The sequence below is a fragment of the Anabrus simplex genome, chromosome 3 (assembly GCF_040414725.1).
Source record: "Anabrus simplex isolate iqAnaSimp1 chromosome 3, ASM4041472v1, whole genome shotgun sequence".
In the NCBI taxonomy this organism is placed as follows: Eukaryota; Metazoa; Arthropoda; class Insecta; order Orthoptera; family Tettigoniidae; genus Anabrus; species Anabrus simplex.
Window position 1 is genome coordinate 324827744 of NC_090267.1, and position 26064 is coordinate 324853807.

Genomic DNA, 26064 nt, shown 5'->3' on the forward strand with positions numbered 1-26064 from the left:
ATCGATATATTTTATTATATACATGGGGGTAATTTCCGTGGATTATAGGTCATTTTGACTACATACATATCAGAATTACGTGTCCCGATCGTCAGAGGGCTGTCACATACATCAACCGGGAGGGATTCACTTATATTTACTGCCAAGTAAACACACATAATAATGAAAACTGAAAAGTAGGTTGTATGGGTTTTTTAATATATATAATTGTATAAGTTTTCGGCAACTATCGTATAGGAAAAGGCAAGTGGTGGTGATTATTGTTTAAAGAGGACTGGGGAAGAAGAGCTGTGGCCATAACGGCCCTAGTATTTGCCTGGTGTAAAAATAGGGAAACTACGAAAAACAATTTTCACGGCTGCCAGTGATGTGTTTCGAACCTACGATCTCCAGAATGCAAGTTAAATCTATATGGCCCGTACAGTACACTCGGTTACATATTACTATTGCTTCATCTTCCCTTCGTCAAAGCTACCATATTTATGAGTAGATTACACTCACTGAAACAATGCTATAATGAAAGCTACACTTCCCCGTGCGGTGGCTTGTCGCTTTAGTGTCGATAATATTATGAGATTCGCGTAGAGGCGCACGGCTGTGAGCTTGCATCCGGGAGATAGTAGGTTCGAATCCCACTGTCGGCAGCCCTGACGATGGTTTTCCGTGGTTTCCCATTTTCACACCAGGCAAATGCTGGGGCTGTACCTTAATTAAGGCCACGGCCGCTTCCTTCCAACTTCTAGGCCTTTCCTATCCCATCAACGCCATAAGACCTATCTGTGTCGGTGCGACGTAAAGCCGCTAGCAAAAAAAATAAAAATATTATGAGATTTAAATTCCACCCAAAGCGATACTCTTATCTGTGGGTAAGTCATGCTCAGCCATATTTGAGTAATGTGTAGCAAGACAAACAGCTGACTGGCGTTCGGCGCGCGCACTGACGAATTTCATTGGTTGCGACAAGCAAAGATTTGCATGAAAGATACTTCTGTCTCCATTTTCAAACCAAAATTGAAACTTTAAGCGATGTCCAGTTAAACATCGACTGAAACATTGTTTATGCAATGGAAGATCATGCTCGATTTAGACTTTGTTTAGGTAGACGATGCCTAAGGCTTAAAACTAGTCATCGTTTCTGCAATCGGCCCAATGCGTCTTTGAAATGGTATCACATTTCAACATTTCTTCCCTGAATTTTCTGGTGTACCACCTACCAATCTTTCATGTACCAGAGATTGAATATCCCTGCTGTAAACAATTCTCCCTGAACTAAGCATATATACTGTATATCTGAAGCCTCAGACCAAAATCAAATAATTTCTAATCAGGTGAGGGTTGTGTTTTTTTTTTTTTTTTTTTTTTTTTTTTTTTTTTTTTTTTTTTTTTTGCAGACATCTCTGTTTTGCTACTTGGAGGAGAAGTGCTTTAAATAACATGTATGTGTCCTGCTGTATGGTTTCATAGATGGTAGATTAATGTAAGAATGTGTGTGTTACATAATTGAAAGCATGCATATTGCTTACTGTATTAAATTGTTGTCGTACGTTTGTCAAGTGTCTGAGAGTTTTGTTGTATTTTGTAGAAATTGCATTATATATATCTGTATTTTTTGGAATCCAAGACAACGGTTTTTCTCAGAATATCCTATTAAAAATTCAAGGGCCGTCTTGCATTTGTGACCTAACAGTAATAAACACCACTGGCTGCTGCCATGAGAATCGTGCTGTTTACCTTCACACCGCGCGTGCGCGCATAAAATTCGACTTTCAACATCCATGTCTTTATTAGGCCTATAGGCTACATTGCCAGCTGCAGTAACCGGTTGTGCAGTGCCTCTGTGAAATATCACTGGTTCTCGAGAAATAGTGAGGAGAGAATGACATTCTACTTGACAGGAGACAGGCTCACAGCATGGGCGACAGGGCTAGTGACAATCCACTGAATAGATTAAAAAATGTCCCTGTATTGGCCTCTACAAAAAATGTTTCTCAAATTGGCAGAATGAAATCAAAATATGTGAGCCTTTGAATTCTTAGAAAGGCCATGGCTACTCAGTGGCAGAGTAGCGTGTCTACTGTACCTGCCACTTAATAAAATTAAGTTTTACAGACGGCAGGAATATTTTCGTGTTGGATCATCGTATTGTAAAGACACGTGGAACATGTATTGCTGGCATATTTTCACGGGTTCTCGTCAATATTCTGATGCCAATTTTAAGTTAATGGTTATTAAGGATGCAGAAATGAAGAATAATTGAGCAGCTGCAAGAAAATGTGGCATAATTAAAGCCAATGTTCCACATTAGCATGCTTACAAATGTGTAATGTACAAAAAATGCATTCAATGGCCCGCAACAAGGACGCTTTAAAGAAGTAAAAGATGAAATTGTGAGGTATGTACGTGAAAAACGCAAGTGCAGAATGTTCATACCATGGTGCAATAAACTCGTTGACCTTCAACATCCGCATCTTCATTATACATCGCTAACTGCTGAAGTCGGCCAAAGCCTGGCGCTTGGTAAAATTAACATTTTTATAAACAGCAGGAATATTTTCCTGATGGCTTGTCATATTGTAGATACGTGGAACAGGTATTGCGGACAAATTTTCAGCGGGTTCTCTTCGATATTATATGCCAATTTTAATTTAATGGTTATGTATCTCGTGGAAATAAAGAATAATTGTACAGCCCCAAGAAAATACGGCAGAACTAAAGCCAATGTTGCATTGGCGTGAAGACAGAAATAGTCTACAGTAAAAATGCGCACTGTACAAGAAATGCATTCATATGATTTCACAAAGCACTTTTTAAGCCTGATTTAAGTTTTTTGAAGAAAAAAGTGGGAGGTCATCTTGGATTCGGAGAAATACGGTACCATTCACTCATCCTTGTGTATGTTTTATATTTACTGTGTTAATCTTAAATATCAAGTTGAGTGTGAAAGTTTCTTGTTATTCCTAGCAGGAGGAGCCTAATGAAGACATTGTATATTCAAGTCCTTCTCGTGCTGGCCATGCCTACTTTTCAGATCATTTTGATGATCCCACACAGTTCAAACAAAAATGGGTCGTCTCAGAAGCCAAAAAGGAAGATATTGATGAAGATATTGCAAAATATGATGGTATGTATTTCTTTTGTTAATCTGTAGCTTTTCAAATTGTAATTTCTATAAAGCTGCTTTTTCTACATTTTAAAATTATTCACTTTTTACATATAAACACACTTCAACAATGACAGAAGATAGCCTGTATGTGTATATCATTTTTAGGTGAATGGTCTGTCGAAACTCCTCTGCAAGATGGTCTTAAAGGAGATATGGGTCTTGTTCTTAAATCCAAAGCCAAGCACGCAGCCATTGCATCTCGATTGGATAAACCATTCATATTCAGTAACAAACCCTTGATTGTTCAGTATGAAGTGACATTACAGGATGGACAAGAATGTGGAGGAGCTTATCTTAAATTGCTTTCCCATGGAAAGGAAACAGCAAATCTGAAGACTTTTCAAGATAAAACTCCATACACTATCATGTTTGGTCCAGATAAATGCGGGAATGACCACAAGGTTAGTCTGCAAACTAGTCCTGTATATATACACAAACACCTTCTGGAGCATTTTCACATTACCCTGATCTTACATTATATGGATTTAATTTCTTGACTACATTTTTTCTTTTTTTCAGCTTCACTTCATCTTTAGACATAAGAATCCTATAAATGGCACTATTACAGAAAAGCATTGTAAGAAACCAAAAGACCGCTTGGAAGAGCCTTTCAAAGATAAGAAACCTCATTTATACACCCTTCGCCTTCATCCAGACAACACATTTACCATTGCTTTGGATCAGAAGGTGAGATTTAAAAATATTTTAACAATTCTATCGTCATTCTCTGTAGTTAGTAGTGATAACTGATGAGAGATACCTGAGCTGGGTTTAGGACTCTTTCCAGGAAGAATATTTGTTTCAGTAAACTGGTGAAATTATATGTAAACTATCTTTGGGGGCAGTGTCTAGCTTATGATTAAAGTTACTGGAGTTGAGCATTTCTTGTTTATGTTCCATTAGCATTCTTTTTAGTGCTTATCAGTGATACTTTACATTATTCTTCTCAAGAATATTGTTGCCAGTTGAATGCAGTTGGATTCAGTCTTTGTAATATTTGAGGGATGTCCGTTTAATGGCCTAACCAGTAACAACGTTTTTGAGGAGCTGCATATGATCAGATACTTCTACTGCTTGTAGAATTCAGCAGTCATCGTGTTCAATTTGATAAGGTCTTATTGGTTTACTGGGTATAGTAGGAATTAGACAGGCTACTATTCTAAATGAATAAAAATGAAAATGGCATTATTTATCTTCGTTCTGCAGCCAGACATTCTTTGAAAATATAAGTTACCATTGGTTTGGAGATAATTATGTCATTGGAAATATTTTCTGATTCCTTGTCCTGAAACATTGTTAAAATATTTCAGATTATTGTCATCATCTCTCGTCAAACTTATCTGTATTCATTGAATTGCCCCACTTTTCCTTCCATCGTAACAGTGTTTTAAAATTATAACATTGTCATTTTTATCCAGCTCTGTGGTACAGCTGGTTAAATACAGTAGAACCTTGAAAATTTGGAATCGCTTAATTCAAAATCCCGTCTTCTTCAAAGAAGATCTCGTTCCCAGAAACATAAGGTACGATTTTGCATGTTATTTAAATTGTTTAATTCGAAATACAGGTAATTTGAAGAATGATGTTGGGCTCAATACCAAAATTCAGACTTTTAATTCAAAACTGCCTTTACATTGTAAAAAATAGTATTTTACGGGGTAATTTAAATTCAACATTTCTCCACGTCGCAATAGAATGAGTCTTCCGGAACGTGCAGGGGTAGCTTTCCGCACTTTCACTCACTTTGGTGTGCCTACAGTGTGCTTCATATTTGTTAACTTCGACTGAAAAGCGTAATTCGTTTGTATTCCGTGTTTAAAAAAGAATGCCACAATATCATGTAGCAGGCAGTGTGCAGAGAAGAAAAATCCATGAACACTGGTGATGCTGACAGTTGGCGAAAAAGTGTGGTTCATGTAATTAGTTCGTACACACCAAACAATATTGTCAATGCCGATGAAACTGTATCGGCTTTTTTTAAAAATGCCAAGCCCGAACAGACTTATGGTTCTAAAGGAAAGAAGTGCCAGGCCGGAAATTGTACAAGGGTGGGGTCACTGTACTGTGTTGTAATGCATACGGAAGTGAGAGACTTTCTTCATCATAGGAAAGTTCGAAAAGCCATGATATTTTAAGGGCGTCGGGCATTTTCCGTGCAAGTACAAGGCATCTAAAAATCCAAGCAGTACAGTAATCCAAACAATAAACCACTTGCACAGGGGACCCAGCATCATTTAGCGTCTTTGAATCATGCTTTTTTTTTAAATGTTGCTTGAAGTTATGTTTGTCAGTGATTTATCCAAGGGCATTATTTGATTAATGTAAATGCACCTTGTTGGATACATTATGATAATAGTTTTTCTCCATGGCATTTGAAAGGTTTAAACTGTGAATCAAGGTGACTGCATGCATTAATCTGTTTTAGAATAACTTTGATGCAGCAAGGGTGAGCATTTCTGAATTGCGAGAAAAGTGCCATGGCGGGAAATCGTACAAGGATAGTGAGAGACCTCCTCCCTCCCCTTGTCATACGAAAGTTCAATCGGCCTCAACGTTTTAAGGGCATCGGGTACTGTCCGTGCAAGTACAAAGCATCTAAAATGTATACAGTACAGTAATCCAATGAATAAAGTACTTGCATAGGGGGCCCAGCATAGATTTCTCCTCGTCTTTGAATCATGCTTTTTTTTTTTTTCTGTTCATTGCGTGAGGTTATGTTTGCCAGTGAGTTATCGAAGTGCATTATTTTAATACTGTAAATACACTTTGTTGGATACATTTTGGAAATAGTTTTTTTCCCATGGAATTTGAAAGGTTTAAACTGTGAATCAAGGTTAATTGCATGCAGTAACGGATCTTCTAATATTTTGTGAGGCGGCAAGGATTGTCATTTCTGAATTACGAGTTGGCGGTTAATTCAAAATTCCGTAATTTGAAGTCCGGTTTTTGCATTCCAATGACTTAGAATTAACGAGATTTTACTGTACTTGTCTCCTGTGTCCAAGGTTGGTAGAATTGTGGAAGTGAATGACCTAGAGGTTGTCCAAGGAAAAGGTGGGCCCTCAGAATTGAGCTGGAGTTAAATTTGCTCGCTTTTGCTGGAGGTTTTACATCGCACCGACACAGACAGATCTTATGGCGACGATAGGATAGGAAAGGCCTAGGAGTTGGAAGGAAGCGGCTGTGGCCTTAATTAAGATACACCCCCAGCATTTGCCTGGTGTGAAAATGAGAAACCACGGAAAACCATCTTCAGGGCTGCCGACAGTGGGATTCGAACCCACTATCTCCCGGATGCAAGCTCACAGCAGTGCGCCCCTAACCACATGGCCAAGCTGTCTGGTGGAGCTAAATTTAAGAGGAAGTGAGATATTACAGTGCCAAGCAGTAGAAGTGAAAATGTAGACAAAGATGGTGGTAGTATACTACTCCTGGATGATTAGGGATTGTCAACAGATAATGATGATGAATGAAGGTTATGTGTTATTGTAATCAGAGTTTGGTGGCTTTGCTAGATACATTGCAGTGTAATGTATTTGATTCCTTTTGATTAACCCTTTCCAGTCCTACGTAACTAATTCCAGTTGCTCTCCCAGGTCTGCCTTTTCTTTCAGGCCATAATGAAGTAAACACGTACACAAGATATTACAAGTCACACCACATTATAAATGACAAAAATAGTTTCTTACTGCTTACCATTACATCAAAGGCGATACTACTTCAGGGTGTGATACCTCTCAAGGCATGTAGTGGGATGGAGTCCTGAGTTCTTGCTACATGTCTTGCAAAAATATACAGTACAGTGCATTTTCTCCCTCCGGGTGCCTTGCGGTCACTGCAAACCACACAGTCCCTATTTTGGCGGTTATCTGACTGCCCTAGGAAGTGCGGAAGCCCATTTAGTCTGTCTTCTTGCTGCATACTTGCAGATGGCCTCCCTGTTTTTACTTTATTTCTGGTTGATCCAACAAGGTCTCTTATCAGAAGTTTCCTGAAAGTCTTGTCTTGCCATTTTATTTGCTGTTCAGTATCTTGCACAAGATTGAAAAGAATGAAACTGTTTACAACACAATTATCATGCCATGCAAGTGCCATAATTGAATCATCTTTTGCATAAGCCACAACTTGGTTCTTTTTCATTTTCTTTCTGAACTGTTCAGGTAATCCTATTTTCTTTGATTTCACAGTTCCTGTTGGGTCAGTGTTATTTCTTAGTAATTCTTGAGCTAATGGCACGCTAGTGTAATAACGGTCCGTGTAGAGGTGAAATCCAGAACCATCTGACCTTGCTAGAAGTTCAGTACATAAATGCATGACAATTCTTGAAGTGAATGGCAAGTCTTAACTATCTAGACCTCTTGTTGAAACCTGGCCATAATATGGCTCAAACCAACACACACATCCAGTCTCACAATCTCCTAGAACAAAAACGCGCATTCCCCGTTTAGTGGGCTTCTGAGGATTGTATGTCTTGAAAGCTATCCTGCCCTTGAAAGATACAGTACTTTCGTCTACCGCCACATCTCTACTGGGAATGAAATTTTCTAGCAACTGTGTCTTCAAGTATGACACTGTATTTCCTACTTTTTTCTTTCTACTCTCCATCCCCTTACTTGCTTGGGGGCTACTGGAACCTACATGCAATATCCATGAATCTGTAGGAATCTTTCATAAGAAAAAACACTAGGGAAGAAAGGCGCATGGTCCAACCTTTCCTTTGAGAAATAAACTTTGATATCTGGTTTTGGATTTAAACACCTTATTCAAAATCACACCAAAATAGCCTTTCATTTTAGTTAGTTACCTCTTGCCAATCCTTCCAATTTGAATGTTTCTGCAGTATCTTATAGGCTAACCTCAGCAGCATACATATTGGTTTCTCTTACAATTTCATGAATTAGTTCATCAGTAAAAAATAACTGAAAGAAATTAATGAGTTTCTCTGGCACTGGCCTACCACGACACAAAAATACATTATATGTTTGCTGTTTGAAGTTGCTCTTGCTACTGATAAGTTTCCTCCAACCATTACGTGCATCCTGCACAGCAACAGGATCCTCTTCTATAACCGGATCATCACTATCCTCATTACTATCACCTGTATAATCATCAGATTCACTCTCTGCTATTACATCTTCAAATTCACTACTGCTAACACTTTCATACACACGCTCAACGATATTATTCGTCACATAACATTGCTTTCTTCGCAGAGGAAGCAGTCGTGTTTGTTTACTTCGTGGTCACAGATAATGGATTTTACACTCATCTATTTGTGTATCTCCTGTACAGCCATGTGCTGAAGACATTTGATATCGTTCGTTCAAGTAACACATGGTAGGCAAGTACAGGAGGTCTGTTTGTTATGGTGAATTATATAAGCTCTGAGAGAAATATGCCACGCGTGACAGTGGACTGCAACCCATAAAAGGGAATGTCACGCTGTGCATGATGGACTGGAAAGGGTTAATTTGTACTAGGTTGTGGGATCAAATACTGAAGCAATCAACACGTACATATCTAAGAATGGATCAAATATAGAGGAAAACGCATATTGATAGGCCAGTTTGAGAAAAAGGTGCAACAGAAATGAGAGACAACAGTACATTAAAGTACAGGGCCAAGCAAGTTGATTACTTGGGTTGGGTCATGTAGCTGTGAGTTTGCTTTTGGGATATGGTTAGTTTAAACCCCACTGTCAGCAGCCATGAAGATGGTTTTTCTTGGTTTCCCATTTTCACACTGGACAATTGCTGTACCGTAATTAAAACCACAGTCGCTTCCTGCCCAGTCCTAGCCCTGTCCTATCCCATTGGCACCGTAAGACCTGTCTGTTGGTGTGATGTAAAACAAACACTTAAATACAGTAAAAATGAAATGTTCAGAATTGCAAAATTACTTTGAGGCCCCTTCCCTTTTCCCTATTTTAACAGAATTTCAAAATTTCAATATAATGAATTAATATTTAGCCCTTTTGCCTATATTTAACATTATTTTTTCAAAATATAATTGAAATTCATCGTATTTTAATCACCAGGCATTTCACACAACACGTTCCTATGCATCTAATACCAGACAGCATACTCATTAGAACACCCATGCTCCGTACAGCTGTACTTCTAAATTGACAGTTCGTAAAACTCATGAGCATGGCCTTACTTATGTTGCCAACACTGTACTGCAGCGAGAACAGCTGATGCAATATGACCGCTGCACAGAGCCCGCGTAAAATGTAATGCCATACTCAGAAAAGCTAATAAATCAGGAGTGAAAACAATTCACAAAAACTATACTTACTAAAAACATTATTAGACACTAAATGAGAATACATAGTTTGTCCAATGCTTGTCCAGTTTCTCTATGGGGTCAAGTATGAGGTGAGGTGAATCTGTCATGTCTGGTTTTTATGACCGGATGCCCTTTCTGATGTCAACCTCATCAATCAGAGGAGTTAATGAGATGAAATGAATGACGTGATATATGATAGCAGGAAGGGAGAGGGTGAAACCCAGTGCCAGCACATAGCCTACTCATGTTGAATAGCACCAAGGAGTCTGCTCAAGCCTAAATACCCCCATCCAACAGATGAATCACCATCAACAGCGTCATATGCCCTCACTCCGTATGAGCACTGTGGAGCGATTTGGAATTTAATCCAGGCTTTGGCACAGAATCTAGTGACTAGAAATTGTATGCCGGCCAGCATTCTGATGGTGAAATTTTTTTTGACTAGCAGGACTCGAATCACCTAACCACAATGTCAGACCGTTTAGATTTCAAGACCTTAACGATCATGGCCACTAGACGGGCTGAAAAAGAAACATTATTAAGAACAAAAGTCAGTAAGGAAATAACAAATTACTCACAACTAAGGGATAGCGCAGAAAGAGGTTATAGCCTGCAAAGGAAACACTCCACTGATTTTAAGAGTTACTTTCTAGCCACTTGTCTTTCCTGAACTACTCCGAGACATGGTATACACAGACAAACTAGATGCACTAACCAACATACGGATGTAAATAAAACTACAGCTATACTGAACTATTAAACCTATCAATAGGCTGTTGTACTAGCTTGTGCTATACTAAACTGTATACTACATTATTTATTTACTTACATTTTATGGCCTTCATTGGACCACTCTAGCCAACTTTATACAAAGAATTTTTTGGTTTCCTGTCAGCCCAGTACTTCTTCATTCTCTATGATCTTATCCTTCTTTCTTCATTGGAAATCACCCTTCCTATTGTCTGTTTGTTGATTCTAATATCCAGTCTGGTTTGTTTGTCTGTGAGTTTCTTGATTTTGTCGGTTTTGTTTCTTAGGTCTTCCACTGTAATTTGTAGTTCATATCTTCCTTGATTTCTGTAATCCACTTAATGTTGCACTTACTATTCCATAATTTTTCTATTATTCTCCTGATGATCCTGTTCTCTGGTGTCCTGATTAGATGCCCAAAAAATGAAATGCGTTTCTTCCTGATTGAGCTCATTACTGGTTCTATTTCCTTGTAGACTGTTTCATTAGAAGCTACTCTACATTATATTAGAGAGATGAAACAAAATTAAAAACACATGTTACTGAAGAAATTGCAAAAGATCGCAAACCATGCCGAGAGAGATAGCTTAACCACATCGTGAATGTACACAAAGTTTGCAATTAGGTTTCGAGATCGTGCTCAATCAATATAAATCAATATAAACGGCAGCTTGGGATGTTCCCGTGCACAATCACTAGATAGAGCTGAAATAGGCCTAAACATCTGATATATGTATCAGTTTCACCTATTCTCTGAACTTTACAGCTTCTAAATTGAAGTTAAGCAAACTGCATAACAATTCTGCTCACTGGGTTGCCTATCTAGTGGCATGTGAAGATTATGATGAAATGAAAATCCACAGCCTGTTTCCAGTTAGTCGAACGGGTTAGGAATGGAATGAACGAAGCCCCCATCTAGCAGCGAGGATAGGAATTGTGCCGGCTGCCAAAGCCTGTTGCACTCTTCTGGGGGAATGATTTATGAATGACAGATGAAAATGAAATGGAGAGTGTTGCTGGAATGAAATATGACAGGAAAAACTGGAGTACCTGGAGAGAAACCTGTCCCGCCTCCACTTTGTCCATCACAAATCTCACGTGGAGTGACCGGGATTTGAACCATGGAACCCAGTGGTGATAGGCCGGCGTGCTGCCACCTGAGGCACGGAGGCTCTTCTGAAGATTATGATGCATTTCTTAAAACAAATTTATATTTCATTCAATTATGGAGCACATCAATTTGTAGGTTTAATTTCAAGTAAATAAAACACAAATTAAAGCCATTTTCCTCTGTAATATTGCCTTGGAGGGAGACATTAATATCAACATTTGGAAACAATGCAGATGTGGATAGAATTTTACTACGTTAAGGGAATAGAAATTATGAAAATCTAAATGTAACAAAAACTTTTCAGTCTGTCACACACACTGCAATTACAATATAAATTATAACACTATAAACATCCCTGTAAAAATACACACTATTATACAGAGAATGACATGTTTTGTTCTACATATGTTTTGGTGCAGTGTCTATTTCACTGATCTCGTCTATGAATGGGATATCATGTCATTCTTCAAATTTCTGTGGAAATGTTCAAAGATATACCAGATATACCACGTAATTTCATGTGTTTTTAAAGCAATCTGAAGTGTTTTTTTGGGTTTGTTGGAGTGAAACATCTTTCCTGCTAAAGTGTAGCCATCATGGCATCATGATATTGACGAAGAAATTGAATGTTTCCTCATAAAGAGTGATTTTGATAAGGAAGATGGAGAATATATAGGGGACGATACTGAAATGGAAGAAAATTCCAGACAAAGCTAGTAATAATGAATCCGATGTGTAATTATCACCCTCCCCCCTCTTCAGATATGTTTTTTTTTTTTTTTTTCAAATGTTAATGATTTTGTTAATACCAGTTGGAACAGCAATTTTTTATTACATCTCAGTATTAATATCACTGAGCGGAGTAACCATGCGTGGTAACATGCTACAGATATGGAGCCTAGCTCTGCATTTGGGAGGCGAGTTGGTTCAAAGCCCACAGTCAGCTGTCCTGAAAATGGTTTTCTGTGGTTTCCTCTTTTTCACTCCAAAGCAAATGCCGGGACAGTTCCTATTCAGAGTCCACAGCTGATTGCTCCCACTTCTTTATCCAGTTAAATTGACCATCATTCATTTCATATTCATTATCTTCTCAACTCAGGTTAGCATCAGGAAGGGCATCCAGCCGTAAAACATGCTGTAAAATATCATCTCACCTCATCTCTGACCCTGTATTGGACAGTGGGGCTTAGGGCTTGATATGAGGCCCGTTAATTTTATCAGTAAAATTTTATCTCTAAAGGTGCTTCTTCCTTTCTGTAGTGGTAGTTTTGAAAGTACACAAACACGAATAATAAATAGTAAATTAATAATAATAATAAATGTTGACTTAAATATAATAATAAAATGTGAATCAAGGATAGTTGTAAATAATAGAGACATTTAATAATATGAATCAGTAAATAGTAAAATGACGCAGTGGTGGTGAATTCATATCAAAACATGTAAACGTGACGAGTATCTTTCGATACGCAATATTAAATCAAATACAGGGTACACTTACAGGCCTAAAAATGACGACTAAGAGAGGAGAGTGGAAGGTGCGAGGGCCCTATGAGGTCCATGGGAACGTATGACGTTATGGGGGAGAAAAGACTTACAATAATATACCCAACAGACAAATAATTATTGAGAAAATGAACATACAATTATAAGTGAACTGCGGATTAACTGATACTTGAGATACAAAACAAAAGATGTGTAAGGGAAACAATTAAGCTCTTCGGTCACGAACAAACTTTGGCATAGAGATTCACATAAAGGTTAAATTTACAGAATGAAAGGAGGCAACCTCGAACGAAACAAAATTAATTACACTATTCAGGAAAGTGTTTCAGTTACTTACAATTACAACTAGACTGCCTTTGAAAACAAGTTGCGGACTAGCGTAATCGCTAAGTCATATAAATACTCTATTTTGGAAAATGTGGAAAACTAGAGGAAACTCTGGCACAAAAGATGATACTCTTACATAATTACTGAAGTTACATTAAGTGGGAATAGTCCGAAACACAAGAATGCATTTAAATAACGGAAGGCGAAACAGCACTTACCTTGGCCGGCTGAAGACCCATTGCGGGACGGATACAAAACGCGTCCACCCGCTGCAGTGATCCAAATTCAAAGACGCGGACAAATTAACTTGCACACGCGAGGAGCCGCAAACAGGAAATAGAGTGATTACAAATAACCAATAGCAACACTCCAGTTTGCCACATTCACCAATTAAAAATCCTAATATATTGGCCTATAAAAACACTAGAATTTTGGCCAATGATAATTATCTTCTGGATTAATCCTTTCTGCTGAATTTGCATCTTCGCGGATATTACAAAACGACAGGAAAGGGCCACTTACACGTGGCACACCCTGCCTCACGAGTCATGTATAAAAATTCCACATCCCTTTCTATACTTAAGAAAATAATACAATTTAAATCAGGAAATGTAAAAGAACGTAAATCTTCTTCATAGTCAATTTTTTCATAGGCCTAAATATTTAATAATTTTTAAATAAGAAAACTTCATACAATAATTTGCTTTGCATAAACACTTCATTTCATTTATTTATTTATTTATTTATTTATTTATTTATTTATTTATTTATTTACTATTTTTCTCCAGATCTGCAGTAACAGTACCCATTTGATCCTTTAAAAAAAAAAAATAACATTGTCCAGCCTAAGCCAATTCACACTCCATGTACGGTACAGAAAAAGAAAATACACGTAATGAACAGAAAATGAATAGAACAATTTAGTAAAATAATGATATTCCTTGGACATAGCATGAATCTCCTCAAATACTCCGGAAACGTAACCCCCCAAATAAAGGTCACCACGGTAGTCATCCTTGGCCTCTTCATGTCACGTCCAACTTCTCTCCTGAATATTAATATCGTCTTCCCAGAATATGCAATTTAAGCGAAATTATGAATGTCACAGACGTTCATGCCCCTGCTGAGTATACACGCAAACCTTTGCACATTCCATTCCTCCTACATTTCCTCTACTTGACTCCCTCGGGGTTGCTGATTCCATACTTCCGTTGCACTCACATTCTGCTACTACGTCTATTCCAGGCCACATTTACTTTAACCATTACAATACACATACAGACACCATCACTTGAATAAATACCATCTATACTTCGCTACCTCTCTTATCACCAATACCATTTAGACTTTGCTACCTCTCTTATCATCCATCCATCATTGTCACCTTTCATACTTAACACTTCAATTCCAGTCCTCATTTACTTTACAATTACAGTCATCTAAAACTTCACTACCTCTCTTATCATCCATCATCGAACTCCGCAATCCATCCATCTTATACCTAAAAACACCATCTAAACTTCGCTACCTCTCTTATCATCCATCTATTGAACTCCACAATTCATCCATCTTATGAATAAATACCATATAATTACAATACACTCAAAAACACCTTATCACCTCGCTGCCTTTTCCATTCATCATACAATACACATGCAGACACCATCACTTCAATTTAACCATCATTACATATTCACCGACCCACACATTAAACTTCGCTATCTCTCTTATCATCCATCATCAAACTTCCGCAATCCATCCATCTTATACCTAAAGACACCATCTAAACTTCGCTACCTCTCTTATCATCCATCTATCGAACTCCACAATTCATCCATCTTATGAATAAATACCACAGACACCATCACTTGAATAAATACCATCTAAACTTCGCTACCTCTCTTATCACCAATACCATTTAAGCAAACCAGGTTACTTACTACTGTTACTTGTCTTTTTACTTCTCGTAATTACTCTTTCTTCCATTTTTTCCTTTTTACCCCATAACTCCTTCAAACTCAAGCTTCTCCCTTTAGTCACGGCACTTCTTACTTCTGCTTCCTCTCTCAAACCGTTATTTTCGCTCTGATTATGTCCACTTGTCATCCCCTGTGTTTCTTCTTCCATCTTCTCTTCCTGCATCCTGCTTTCTTCTCTGACACTGACCTCCGTCACTAGTTCGTTCATTAATTTCCTGACTTCTTCCATCCTCCTTGCATTTACTCTTTCCTCGGCTCTTTCTACGATCGCTTCCCAGGAACCTCTTCTGCTCGGTGCTCCTCCCTTGATAATATGCATATCTGCCCTGCTAGTTTCTTCTTGCCTCAGACTTTCATCCATTAATTTCAGTTTCGATACTGTCCACTTTCGGGTCCAATTCCTGTCGCTCACCACAAGTATCTGGCCACTAATATACGCTCTCAACCCCTGAATTTTTGCTTTTACTAAATGCTTCTTAAGAATTTTGAAATTCATACTCTCTTCTCTTCTGAAATCCCTCTTAATTCCAATTTTCTCACACCGTAGATTACCAGTGTTCCTTGTCACTATATCTGCCATCAATGAAGATAGCAGCAACACTTTTATGGGCCTGTGACCTCCCACCTTGCCAACTCTCTCCACATTGTCTATATCGATCTCACTGAAATTAATTTTCATTTTATTTTGTATGACATCTACCACTTTATAAATAATGTCCACTTTAGATTCTGCCTTTTCTTCCTCCACCCCGTAAATAAATATGGATCTCTTCTTACGCTCCTGTCTGCAGACTGCTATTTCTTTCTTCAGGTTTACCAGCTCCTCTTCCATATTTTTTATTTTCTCCCTTAGTGACACCAGTTCTTTCTCGCTGTCTTCCATCATTGCCTTCGTATTTTTCATGTAATCCTGGATCCACTGTCTCGTCTTTTCGTGCTCCTGGACTTGCTCCTGAAGCATCTGTTTTAATTGCTCAAACGGACATTACTCCTCTACTACCTCTTTTACCACTTTCCTCATAACTTCTACGTCTACCCAGCTCATCCTATCTATCTCCTTGCCGTCCACTTGACCCTATCGCTTCCCCACTCCTACTCCACTCCACTCAACAGGCACACGCCACACGACACGTCTGTCCTTCTTACTGCCTTAAGCTAGACTGGCATAAACACTTCAGTTCTTTAAATGTTTTTGTTTACCCATCATGATGGCAAAACGAAATTAAATGATAACAAGACAAAATTTATATCACAAGGACTTCTGTTGCTTCACTGATTTCCGTACACTGCCGTTCAACAATGGCCACACTTTTAAAAAAACCCAGCCTAGGGGGTTCGGCTGGTCATCAAAACTCGGCAGTACCGGGCGAGTTGGCCGTGCGCGTAGAGGCGCGCGGCTGTGAGCTTGCATCCGGGAGATAGTAGGTTCGAATCCCACTATCGGCAGCCCTGAAAATGGTTTCTGTGGTTTCCCATTTTCACACCAGGCAAATGCTGGGGCTGTACCTTAATTAAGGCCACGGCCGCTTCCTTCCAACTCCTAGGCCTTTCCTATCCCATCGTCGCCATAAGACCTATCTGTGTCGGTGCGACGTAAAGCCCCTAGCAAAAAAAAAAAAAAAGAACTCGGCAGTGAAAAGGTTAATTATCTGCAGAATGTTGATATTTGCTGCAAAATTAATATAATTTTGTTAGATGTTGCTCATAGGTGATTTTGTTTTTGCAAAATTACACAGGGGAAATTTGTTCCATTAGATCACGTCGTTTATTATTTTAAAATGTTTACCAAATTAAAAAATTAATAGTTCAAATTACAATAATAGGAGGAATAATGATACAGTACATAAATACATAACCTCTCTCTCTCCCTCTCTCTTAGTTGTCTTCTTCAGAACACACAGCAGCTGCGGTAAAAAAATACAGTTTCATCGATACATGCCATGAAGTTTAGTTTTACACTATATTCCTCCGAATATGCATAAGTCATTTATCGATGTTCTAATATTTCTGATAATAGACTGTGGTTCAGGTATATAAATGATTTATCTGATACATTCAGTATCAAATCGTAGTATGTTCAGAATGTCTGCGTTTATTACATTTTGTATGTTAGATGTGATGAACACCTTGTTATGTAATTATGTACAACTTCAGTGCTTAAAACTTCAAGCATTTAGTAGGCAGTTCTCCACTGCACTACTTGCACACGAAATATTGTATACTAAGATTCCGTGTTATCTCTATAATCTATTCAGAATAATGACCATGACTTTATGCACACTATTTTACCCTTATCGCCCACTTGGTGCACATGCTGTTACTGGCACAGAGCGCCTGCAGCTCCACAGTCTCTGCCACCGATGATGATACTTAGAGTGTTGAGTGATAACAGTATATATACTATTAGTCATGGTATGACTAATTTGTGGAAATTACAGGTGTGGTTAAAGTTCATTCAGGGGAGAATATAAGATGGCTTCCAAAATAGGTCTTACCTGCTCCTGAGTTACCTTTTTTGTCATTTGAACCATTGGCAATTTTTCAGCCACTGATCTGAGGGGAACCTGTCTTCTGTTGTTGAGAGAGTTAGTTATTTGAAGACAGTTGATGAACAGGGGTAGGTGGATGCTTTATTCATTAAGAGAAAATGAAAAATACTACAGTTGATCTGTATTCAGTTGGACTGGGTGGTATGATATATGATGCAACGGAGAGCATTGCTTGATATTATGCAAGTCAGTCCATGATCAGAAAAGGAGCTTTTCTGTGTATATGTTAGTATTCTTGCATTTTCTTTTAAATCCAAGTTTTTCTTTTAGATTTAGGAAGACATTTGTTGCATACTGTTTTATTTCTTATGCTATGGAGTTGTTTGCAAGTGTATGGTTGCGTGTCTTATTCTTGATCTGCTCTTTTTATCTTGGGCCTACTCTAGGTGTTTTCAATTTTTCAGCAGATTAATTTCTTTTTAATGGTATCACTGTGTTTTAGATCATCAATGAAGGTAGCTTATTAGAAGATTTCACTCCACCAGTAAATCCTCCAAGTGAGATTGATGATCCAGATGATAAAAAGCCTGAAGACTGGGATGAAAGAGAGAAAATTGCCGACCCAGAGGCTCGTAAACCGGATGACTGGGATGAAAGTGCTCCAGCCATGATTCCTGATCCAGATGCAACTAAACCTGATGGTTGGTTAGATGATGAACCAGAAATGATACCTGATCCTAATGCTGAGAAACCTGATGATTGGTTAGTAAGCACATACAATACAACTTCTTTTCTTTTAATTTGTTTTTCCTCAAATGTATTTATTGTTCTTTCACCAAAGAATGTTCATTTTGTTTTGAAGTCATGCAGTAGAAACTTGTTTATTCTAACTAAAGCAGGTGGAATCATTCTGGCTAACTTGATTTTATAAATATTTTTTAAAGGTCAGATAGAACATTGTATGGTAAAATTTCATTAAGATGTTTCTGCAGTGAACAAGGAAAGAGAATGTGTTAAATAAGAAAATGTATTTTTCAATATTTGATTAAAAACTACCAAACAGTGATATGGAACCACTTCACACTTTTTTCAGCATCTGTGTATTTATAACTATTAGGTTTTCATTGTGCTGAAACAAATTTAGGATAAATAATATTAGAAAATATATACTTTAAAAAAAATTTAGCTTCTCTTTGGTAATGAGTATTTTCAAGTGAAGTAGAGATAGGCCTACAGTGAAACCTTGTTAGTTTCTTCTTCATTAACTCATTGTAAATTCAAGTTCTGATTCCCATCGTATTAGATCTATATAAAATTACTTCACTTAAATCGTGTGAAGTTGACTAGCGTGGTGCATATTTGTCTCGTGATAGCCTGGTCGTGGATACAGAAAAGGTGATGGAATTGCTTCCTGCTAAAGACAAAATTAAAATCCTTCAGAAAGTGCACTGGCACCCTCATCTTGAAGCAATAGAAGTAGCGTAAAAATTGCAGTTGGTCTTGCGTGAATGTTGAAACTTGCATCTTCGAGTACGACTCAAGACAATCACAGTTTTTCAGTGTTCAAAATGGTAGCCAAAGTCATTTTCTGTTACGTAGCTGTGCGTAACCTCTGAATACTTCATGATTGAAGAGTGTGAACAGAAAAGCAATGTTTAATAACCCACTGTTCTGAAATATAAGACTTCGCCTAACATTTGTTTTAGAAAGAATGTAATCTGGAATTCTTATTTCTTGCCCAGTGTTTTTCACACCTTTCAATACACTGTTATTTTATAAGCCTCATTAGAAAAAGTTTTCGTATTTGTTCACTCATGTTTTTCACACCTTTTAATACTTCCTCTCATCTTTAGATACTGTACCCACCCAGTATGCACTCTTGTTGAAAAAAAGTACATCCCATGTTTACATATCCTGTTGGATAGTTTTTATTCATGTATTCAACAGTACGTTTTCTCACTTAACTTCCTTTTCCCCTACAAAAACATTTTAACAAGATTTTATTGTAAATATACAAGCACATGTGTGTTGGGTATTCAGCCCAAAGGCTTATTTGATCCTCAACAGCTCAACCATTAGCTTTCTAGGCATCATGAAATGACGTTCTAGGGAAATGAGGAATGAGGTGGTTTCCTGTTGCTTTCTTCACCAAGCCAGAAGTTGCTATTACATATTAGTCTGCCAAAGCCACTGAAATGCATGCACCAACTGACAATATGAGTGACATTTTCACTCATTCTTTCAAATAAAACTTTTAAAAAATTACAGTAAAACCTTGTTAACACGTTTCTGCAGGGGCAAGAAAAATGAACTTGTTAAGCGAGAAAACATACTACTGAATATACGAATAAAAACTATCCAACAGGGATATGGAAACAATAGATATGATTTTTATTTTTATTTTTTAATTTTTTTCGACATAAGGGCATTAAGTAAAATTCTTTCAAGAATAAAATTTACTGTGTCCACCTATTCAGTACATTCTGTAGTGATGGTTAAAATTTCTGACCCTGACGGGAATCGAACCTAGGACCCCTGTGACCAAGGGCCAGCACGCTAACCATTTAGCCAATTAAGCTATAATGCAGTGTTAAGCATGTCCTCTGATAAACATGTTAAATCCAGCTTCTACTGTTCTTTTGATCTTTCAGCATTTGAGGGCATTTTTAGTTTTTAATTTCTATTATCGCATTGGAAACCACAACTCAAAATCAGGAGGTTGTGGATTTGGATGCCTCTGGTGTCTAGTTGGCCATTTTTGTTCTGCACTTAACATCTCTTCAACATGTGATGTATGTACTGAATACGACCTAATATATGATTCTGATGTAACCCCGAGCTACAGGCAATGGATGTTTCATATACTCACATTGATATGAAATCTACCCAAATTCATTTCTTCAAAATTCCATTTCTTGTTCTCATTCCAAAATTGTGATACTAGATCTGGCACTTCGCTTGCTATTCCCATCCACCACACATCTATATACAATAGATCCTTTGTTGTTGATGGTCACTACTTTGGATCCACTTCCAGCTGGTGTCAGTTTTTTTCAGGCAGTATCAAAATTTAAAACTGTATGCAGAGATTACCTGCTGGATACTGCTGACTGTTTCATGTTATTGGTGATGTATGATGTGTTGCATGATTGTGGCATGTAGGCTAGTAATATTGCCATTTTACTGCTCAGTTTAACTAATATTACTGTTTATTGTCATACTTGTTTTACTGTTATTTTGTTACATATTGTGTTCTGTTTATGCATTGGCTTGTATTTTCAGTTTATATTTTACTTATTTTTCATTATGATTTTCTCTTCCTTTTCATGTTTATGCTATGGATTTCTTTCACGTCTTTTGTTGAGCTACACAAACATTTTTAAGATGCTTTGAAACAACGGTGATGAATATACGCTGTCTTCCAAAAAAGTATAACATTTGATATTTTAAAAATAATCTCAGTTTAAGGTATTCCAGAGACAACAATGCTCAAAACATTTCTATTTAAGAAGTTACTTTTTTTTAATTAAAAGAAGCGGAATCTGCCAAATTTCTGGCTATGGAAATTTATTTAAATGAAAGGAAATTTACTGGAAATTTGTTGAATCTTGATTACGTGATCGACAGTAGGTATTGCCACCCCTGGCTGCAATTATTTCTGTGGGTCTTTCTCCCATTCTTCTTGCACTGTAACCTTTAGTTCAGCTAGATTCCTGAAAACTTGGCACCGAAGGCGATGACCAGTCGTGTCCCTCACAAATTTTTCTTCAACAGTGAATGCAAATTGCATTATGTGATTAACGATAATCTCAACATATTCTCAATGACAACATTGGTATGGTTATCTAAAGTTACGCTACCGCACATTATCATGGAACCTCCTGGAAACGGTGTAATCTTGAAGAAGGTTCAGTGGGCGAAGCGTTCTCTTGGCTTTCTCTCACACCCTCTTTCTTCCATCAGGTGACCTCAGGTAGAATCTGAAGTCATCACTGAAGAGTGCATGTTCCCACTGATCCTCAGTCCAGTGTTCATGCATTTGCGCAAAATGAAGACAATCTCTCCGGTGTTGTGGTAGAAGTGCTGGGCCTTTGGCTGGTTTTCTAGAGACTGAAGTTGCCCCATGGAGCCTTCTTCTAACTGTGTTCTCACTTCAGCTATGTCATGGACGTACAGCAAACTACTCCGAGCCTCGGCTGTTGGCAAAAGTGCATAAGAATGAATAAGAAATGTGCGGGAGCATTCACCATTGCTTGAATGGGTTACAATATTGGATTAAAAAGCCTTCTGTTGTTAATCATTGTTGCTTCTTCAGTGACGTTCATTCAACATTAGCCAGTCAATAAATACGGGAAAAAGTATGGCAATCTTATTCATTGTAGTATATAACTGAGTTTTCCACCAACATATCAAGTGTTACCTTTTTTTGGAGGGCAGGGTATTAATAATAATGGCACGTGGCCTCTGGAGGGACTCAACTTGGGATCATGCCTGGATTGGTGACTCCAGCTCCTCCAGATGAGTCTTAGAATTGCTTCCACATGTGTCAAGCTCCTCACTTTCATCTTTCCTGTCTGACCTCCCTTGGTCAACTCTTGTTCTTTCCGGACCTCGGCAGTATAAGGTTTGCGAGGCCCAGGGGTCCTTCATTTTCACACCGTTTGTGGCTATTCCCCTTCTTGTACCTATAACTTCATTTTTTGATTAAGATAATATTGAAGAAGGGATTTTAAGTGAAAGTGACAGTTCATCTGGAATGAGTGACTGTGAAATCGTACCGAAAGCCCCGTGTGCGAAACAAAACATAGTGATTGGGTTTGGGTTGGTAATAGTTACAACCACCCCTTTATCCATTACTTTACAGGTTCTCCAGGGGTATCAGGAGAACTGAAAGAAAAATATTTAGATAATTCTGTATCTGAGTTTTCTGTGTTCTTGCAGTTTATAGACCAGTCGTTTCCCACATTGCGCAGGAAACAAATATTTATGCTATGGAACAATTATCGGACCCACATGAGAAAAGACTATGACAAGTGGTTTAATACTAACGAGGATGAAATTAACAGCTACTTCGCCCTCTCCATTCTGATGTCCCAGGTTCGTAAGCCTTGCATCCAGTTATATTGGAGCAAGGATAAATGTATTGAGACCCCAATTTTCCGATAGACAATGAATAGTGTGAAGTGCCTCTACGTTTCCTCTAATGTTTAGAGATTTATCACACAAAATGCTGCACTGAAAACTGTGCTTGAATATTCTGGTTACTGTTCCATTTATGGCATTTATTTCAGACCGGTGCAGAGTAGTTCTGACCAGGTGGCTTACTCGTGTTGAGGGCGATTTAAATTTGATTTCTAAGCGAGCCCGTAGTACCATTAAACCAAAAACTCTGGTGAGACCTGGTGCAGGTCTTTCAAGCCTGCACATATGTGAGGATGGGCCCCTATCTAGGACAAATTCTATTGTTTAAAAGTGCAGAAGCACCCACTCTCCAAGCCAGAGGGAATAAACAAAGAAGGCTAAAACCTCCAATTCACCCAGGGATCAAACCTGGGATCCGTTAGACTAGAGGCCATTGTGCTAAAACTAGTTAGCCATGCAGATGGACAATGGAAGTGATGAAATCCTGCTTCCATTTGGCGAATTGGAAACAGCTTGGTAAGTGAAATAGAATTTCTTAGATTGCGTTCTATATTAATTAAACTTACGGAAAGAAGGAAGAGATAGTAGCACTGATTGAGACAGCAGAGAGGATGTGTCTGGACATGTTTAGGAATTAACTATATTTGGGAAGGGGAGATAATGAGGAAGAGGTGGGAGATTATGAAGTGTTGTTAACTTGTATTGGAAGGGGAAAGGCAGTGTGTGGATTGGGATTGTGCATTAGGAAAACACAGTACATAACGTAGTTCCTGAACAGATAGTTGGTAAACATGGTGGTTGTGCAAATTAGGACATACATTTCTCTGGGTATTGATCATGTGAAATAGCAGATTAGGGGTAAATGGACAAATTTTATGAGGTACTGAGTGATATAATTCTGCCCTCCAAAAGATGCGTAACACTCGATATGTTAAAAAAAATCTCAATTTAAGATAGCATTTTTTTCCTTTCTTTTCTTTTTTTTCTTTTCGAAATTTAAAAACAATATTACAGAATAAAAGAAAGAATCTTTCCATACCTATTCCAAAGACAGCACTGCTGCTTCCTTCCCAGTCCTAACTCTTTCCCATATATGTGCAACATTAAACCACTAGCAAAAAAAGAAATAGAGTCAATAGTTTGTTTAATGGTACCAAAATTATATTTTTTGTTTAAATACGTCAGTACAAATAACATTTATCACCAGCTGGTTTTTTGTTCCTTATAAAAAAATCCCTTGCTTTCTTTCAGCAGAAGTATTGATGGCACACTCTTAATTTACTGAATTAGTTTCTTCTCTCTATATCAAATTACAGTATGGCTAAGTTGGTCAGTCTTTCTTTGCATTGTAGAGGATATATGGAAATTTTTAATTTGCTCATGCTTGTTGAATGTTCTTTCGCAGCTAGCAGATGTTGGACCAGCTAAGTTGGCTGTGCGATTTGGGCCATGTATCTGTTGGCTTGCATTCAGGAGACAGTGGGTTTGAACCCCCCTCTTGGCAGTCGTGAAGATAGATCTCCAGGGTTTCCCCACTTTAATAATGTTATTAATTTATTGTGTCCCCGACAGGATTTTTTAAATGTGCAGTAAATCTACAGATACGAGGCTGGTGTATTTGAACTCCTTCAAATACCAATGGACTGAGCTAGGATTGAACGTGCCAAGTTGGGCTCAGAAGGCTAATACTGTCCGAGCTACTCAGGATGGTTTCCAATTTACATACCAAGCTGTGCTTTAATTAAGTCCACGGTCACTTCCCTCTCAGTCTTAATCCTGTCCTTTCCCATCGTCGAGATAAGACAAGTGAATGGGTGCAATATAAAACCATTATATCCAAGATGATGTGGGGAGGGCTAGATAAATACTCTAGACACTGCAGATGTTTGAGAAAGCATTAGATGTCTTTCATTAATTAAATATGCTATAATGCATTAATTTTCTCTAATTTTTCAGTCACGTTATTGTACTGACCATAGAGGACCTGAGTAGGAAATTCATGTGCACTTACAAAGGGCACTAGGAAAGTTTTGCAATGAGAGTGAACGCTTTAAACTTTTTCAAAATAATAACCACCACACTCAATACACTTCTCCATACGTCAAAACCAGTCACTGAACCAACTCTGCCACTTTTCTTCGGTTACATTTTTACACTCTTGATCCCATGCTGCCAGAAGCTCACAATTAAAATATCAAGGAAGGTTCAACCTTTTCAATACAAAACGTGTTGCATAAGATGTTCACAACATAATATTTATTAAATAGTTAGAACCGGTTTCGACGCTCATTGCGTCATCATCAGCTACAAAAATCACATGTACTTTGCCCATTTGTGATTTTTGTAGCTGATGATGACGCAATGAGCGTCGAAACCGGTTCTAACTATTTAATAAATATTATGTTGTGAACATCTTATGCAACACGTTTTGTATTGAAAAGGTTGAACCTTCCTTGATATTTTAATTGTGAATCTCAGTTCAATATGGGAAAATGAAGTTTTTAACTTATAATGCCAGAAGCTCCTTGTCGGATGCAAAACGCCACCCTATCAGCTTCATTTTCACATGGGACAAGATTAGAACTGTATGGAGGGTGACCAAGCACAGTCAACCCTGATCTGGTAAGGAAATCCATTGTTACATTAGCACGATGTGCTGGAGTATTGTCGTGATGCAAGAGCCAAGTGTTGAGCCGTGACCTTGAACGGAGCTGCTTGAGAGCCTGGATGACCTGAGGCAGACAAGTCTCACGGTACCACTTCGCAGTAACTGTCCTTCATGTTTCTAGCACAACACGAGTCAGGATGCCCCGTTTAGTGAAGAATACTGCAATCATCCTATTCTTCCCTGACCTTGACTTTCGCACAGTCCCAGGAGTACCCTCATCTTCAAACAGCCACACCTTGTTCTGGGATTTTGTTGGGACATCGTAATAATAAAGCCAGGTTTCGTCACCTGTAACGATGCTATTGATGTTACGCGAAGTCCCATTTTCAAACTGTTTTAGCATTTTCGGCACCATTTCACTCGATGTGCCCTTTGTTCCTCTGAAAGTGAATGAAGATGGTCGTGTAGAATTGAATGAACAGCTGGTGCAGGGATGTGGAGGGTCTCTTCTACCTGCCGATATGTCAACTGCCTCTTTTGCTGCAACATTTTCCTCACAGCTTCAATGTTTTCCTCAGTCACTGATTCAGATGGTTGCCCAGAACGAGGATCGTCTTCAACCCCAAAATCTCCCCTCTGGAACTCTTTGTACCAGCGGAAAATTGTTGTCCGATGTGGACAGTCTTTCCCCAGCGAAGGAG

At 38.2% G+C, this 26064-nt stretch overlaps 1 protein-coding gene across 2 annotated transcripts in view; it reads left to right on the plus strand.

Moving 5' to 3' along the window:
• The window catches only part of LOC136866307 (calnexin), a 134482-nt gene that overhangs the window by 25089 nt on the left and 83329 nt on the right, over positions 1 to 26064 (plus strand). Inside the window, exons 3-6 of one of the 2 annotated variants that reach the window (XM_067143150.2) lie at positions 2962 to 3121; positions 3269 to 3564; positions 3683 to 3850; positions 18116 to 18375. In XM_067143150.2, the coding sequence (XP_066999251.2) occupies positions 2962 to 3121; positions 3269 to 3564; positions 3683 to 3850; positions 18116 to 18375 (884 nt within the window). The remainder of the gene's footprint in view (positions 1 to 2961; positions 3122 to 3268; positions 3565 to 3682; positions 3851 to 18115; positions 18376 to 26064) is intronic. The other variant, XM_067143151.2, reaches the window with a different exon arrangement.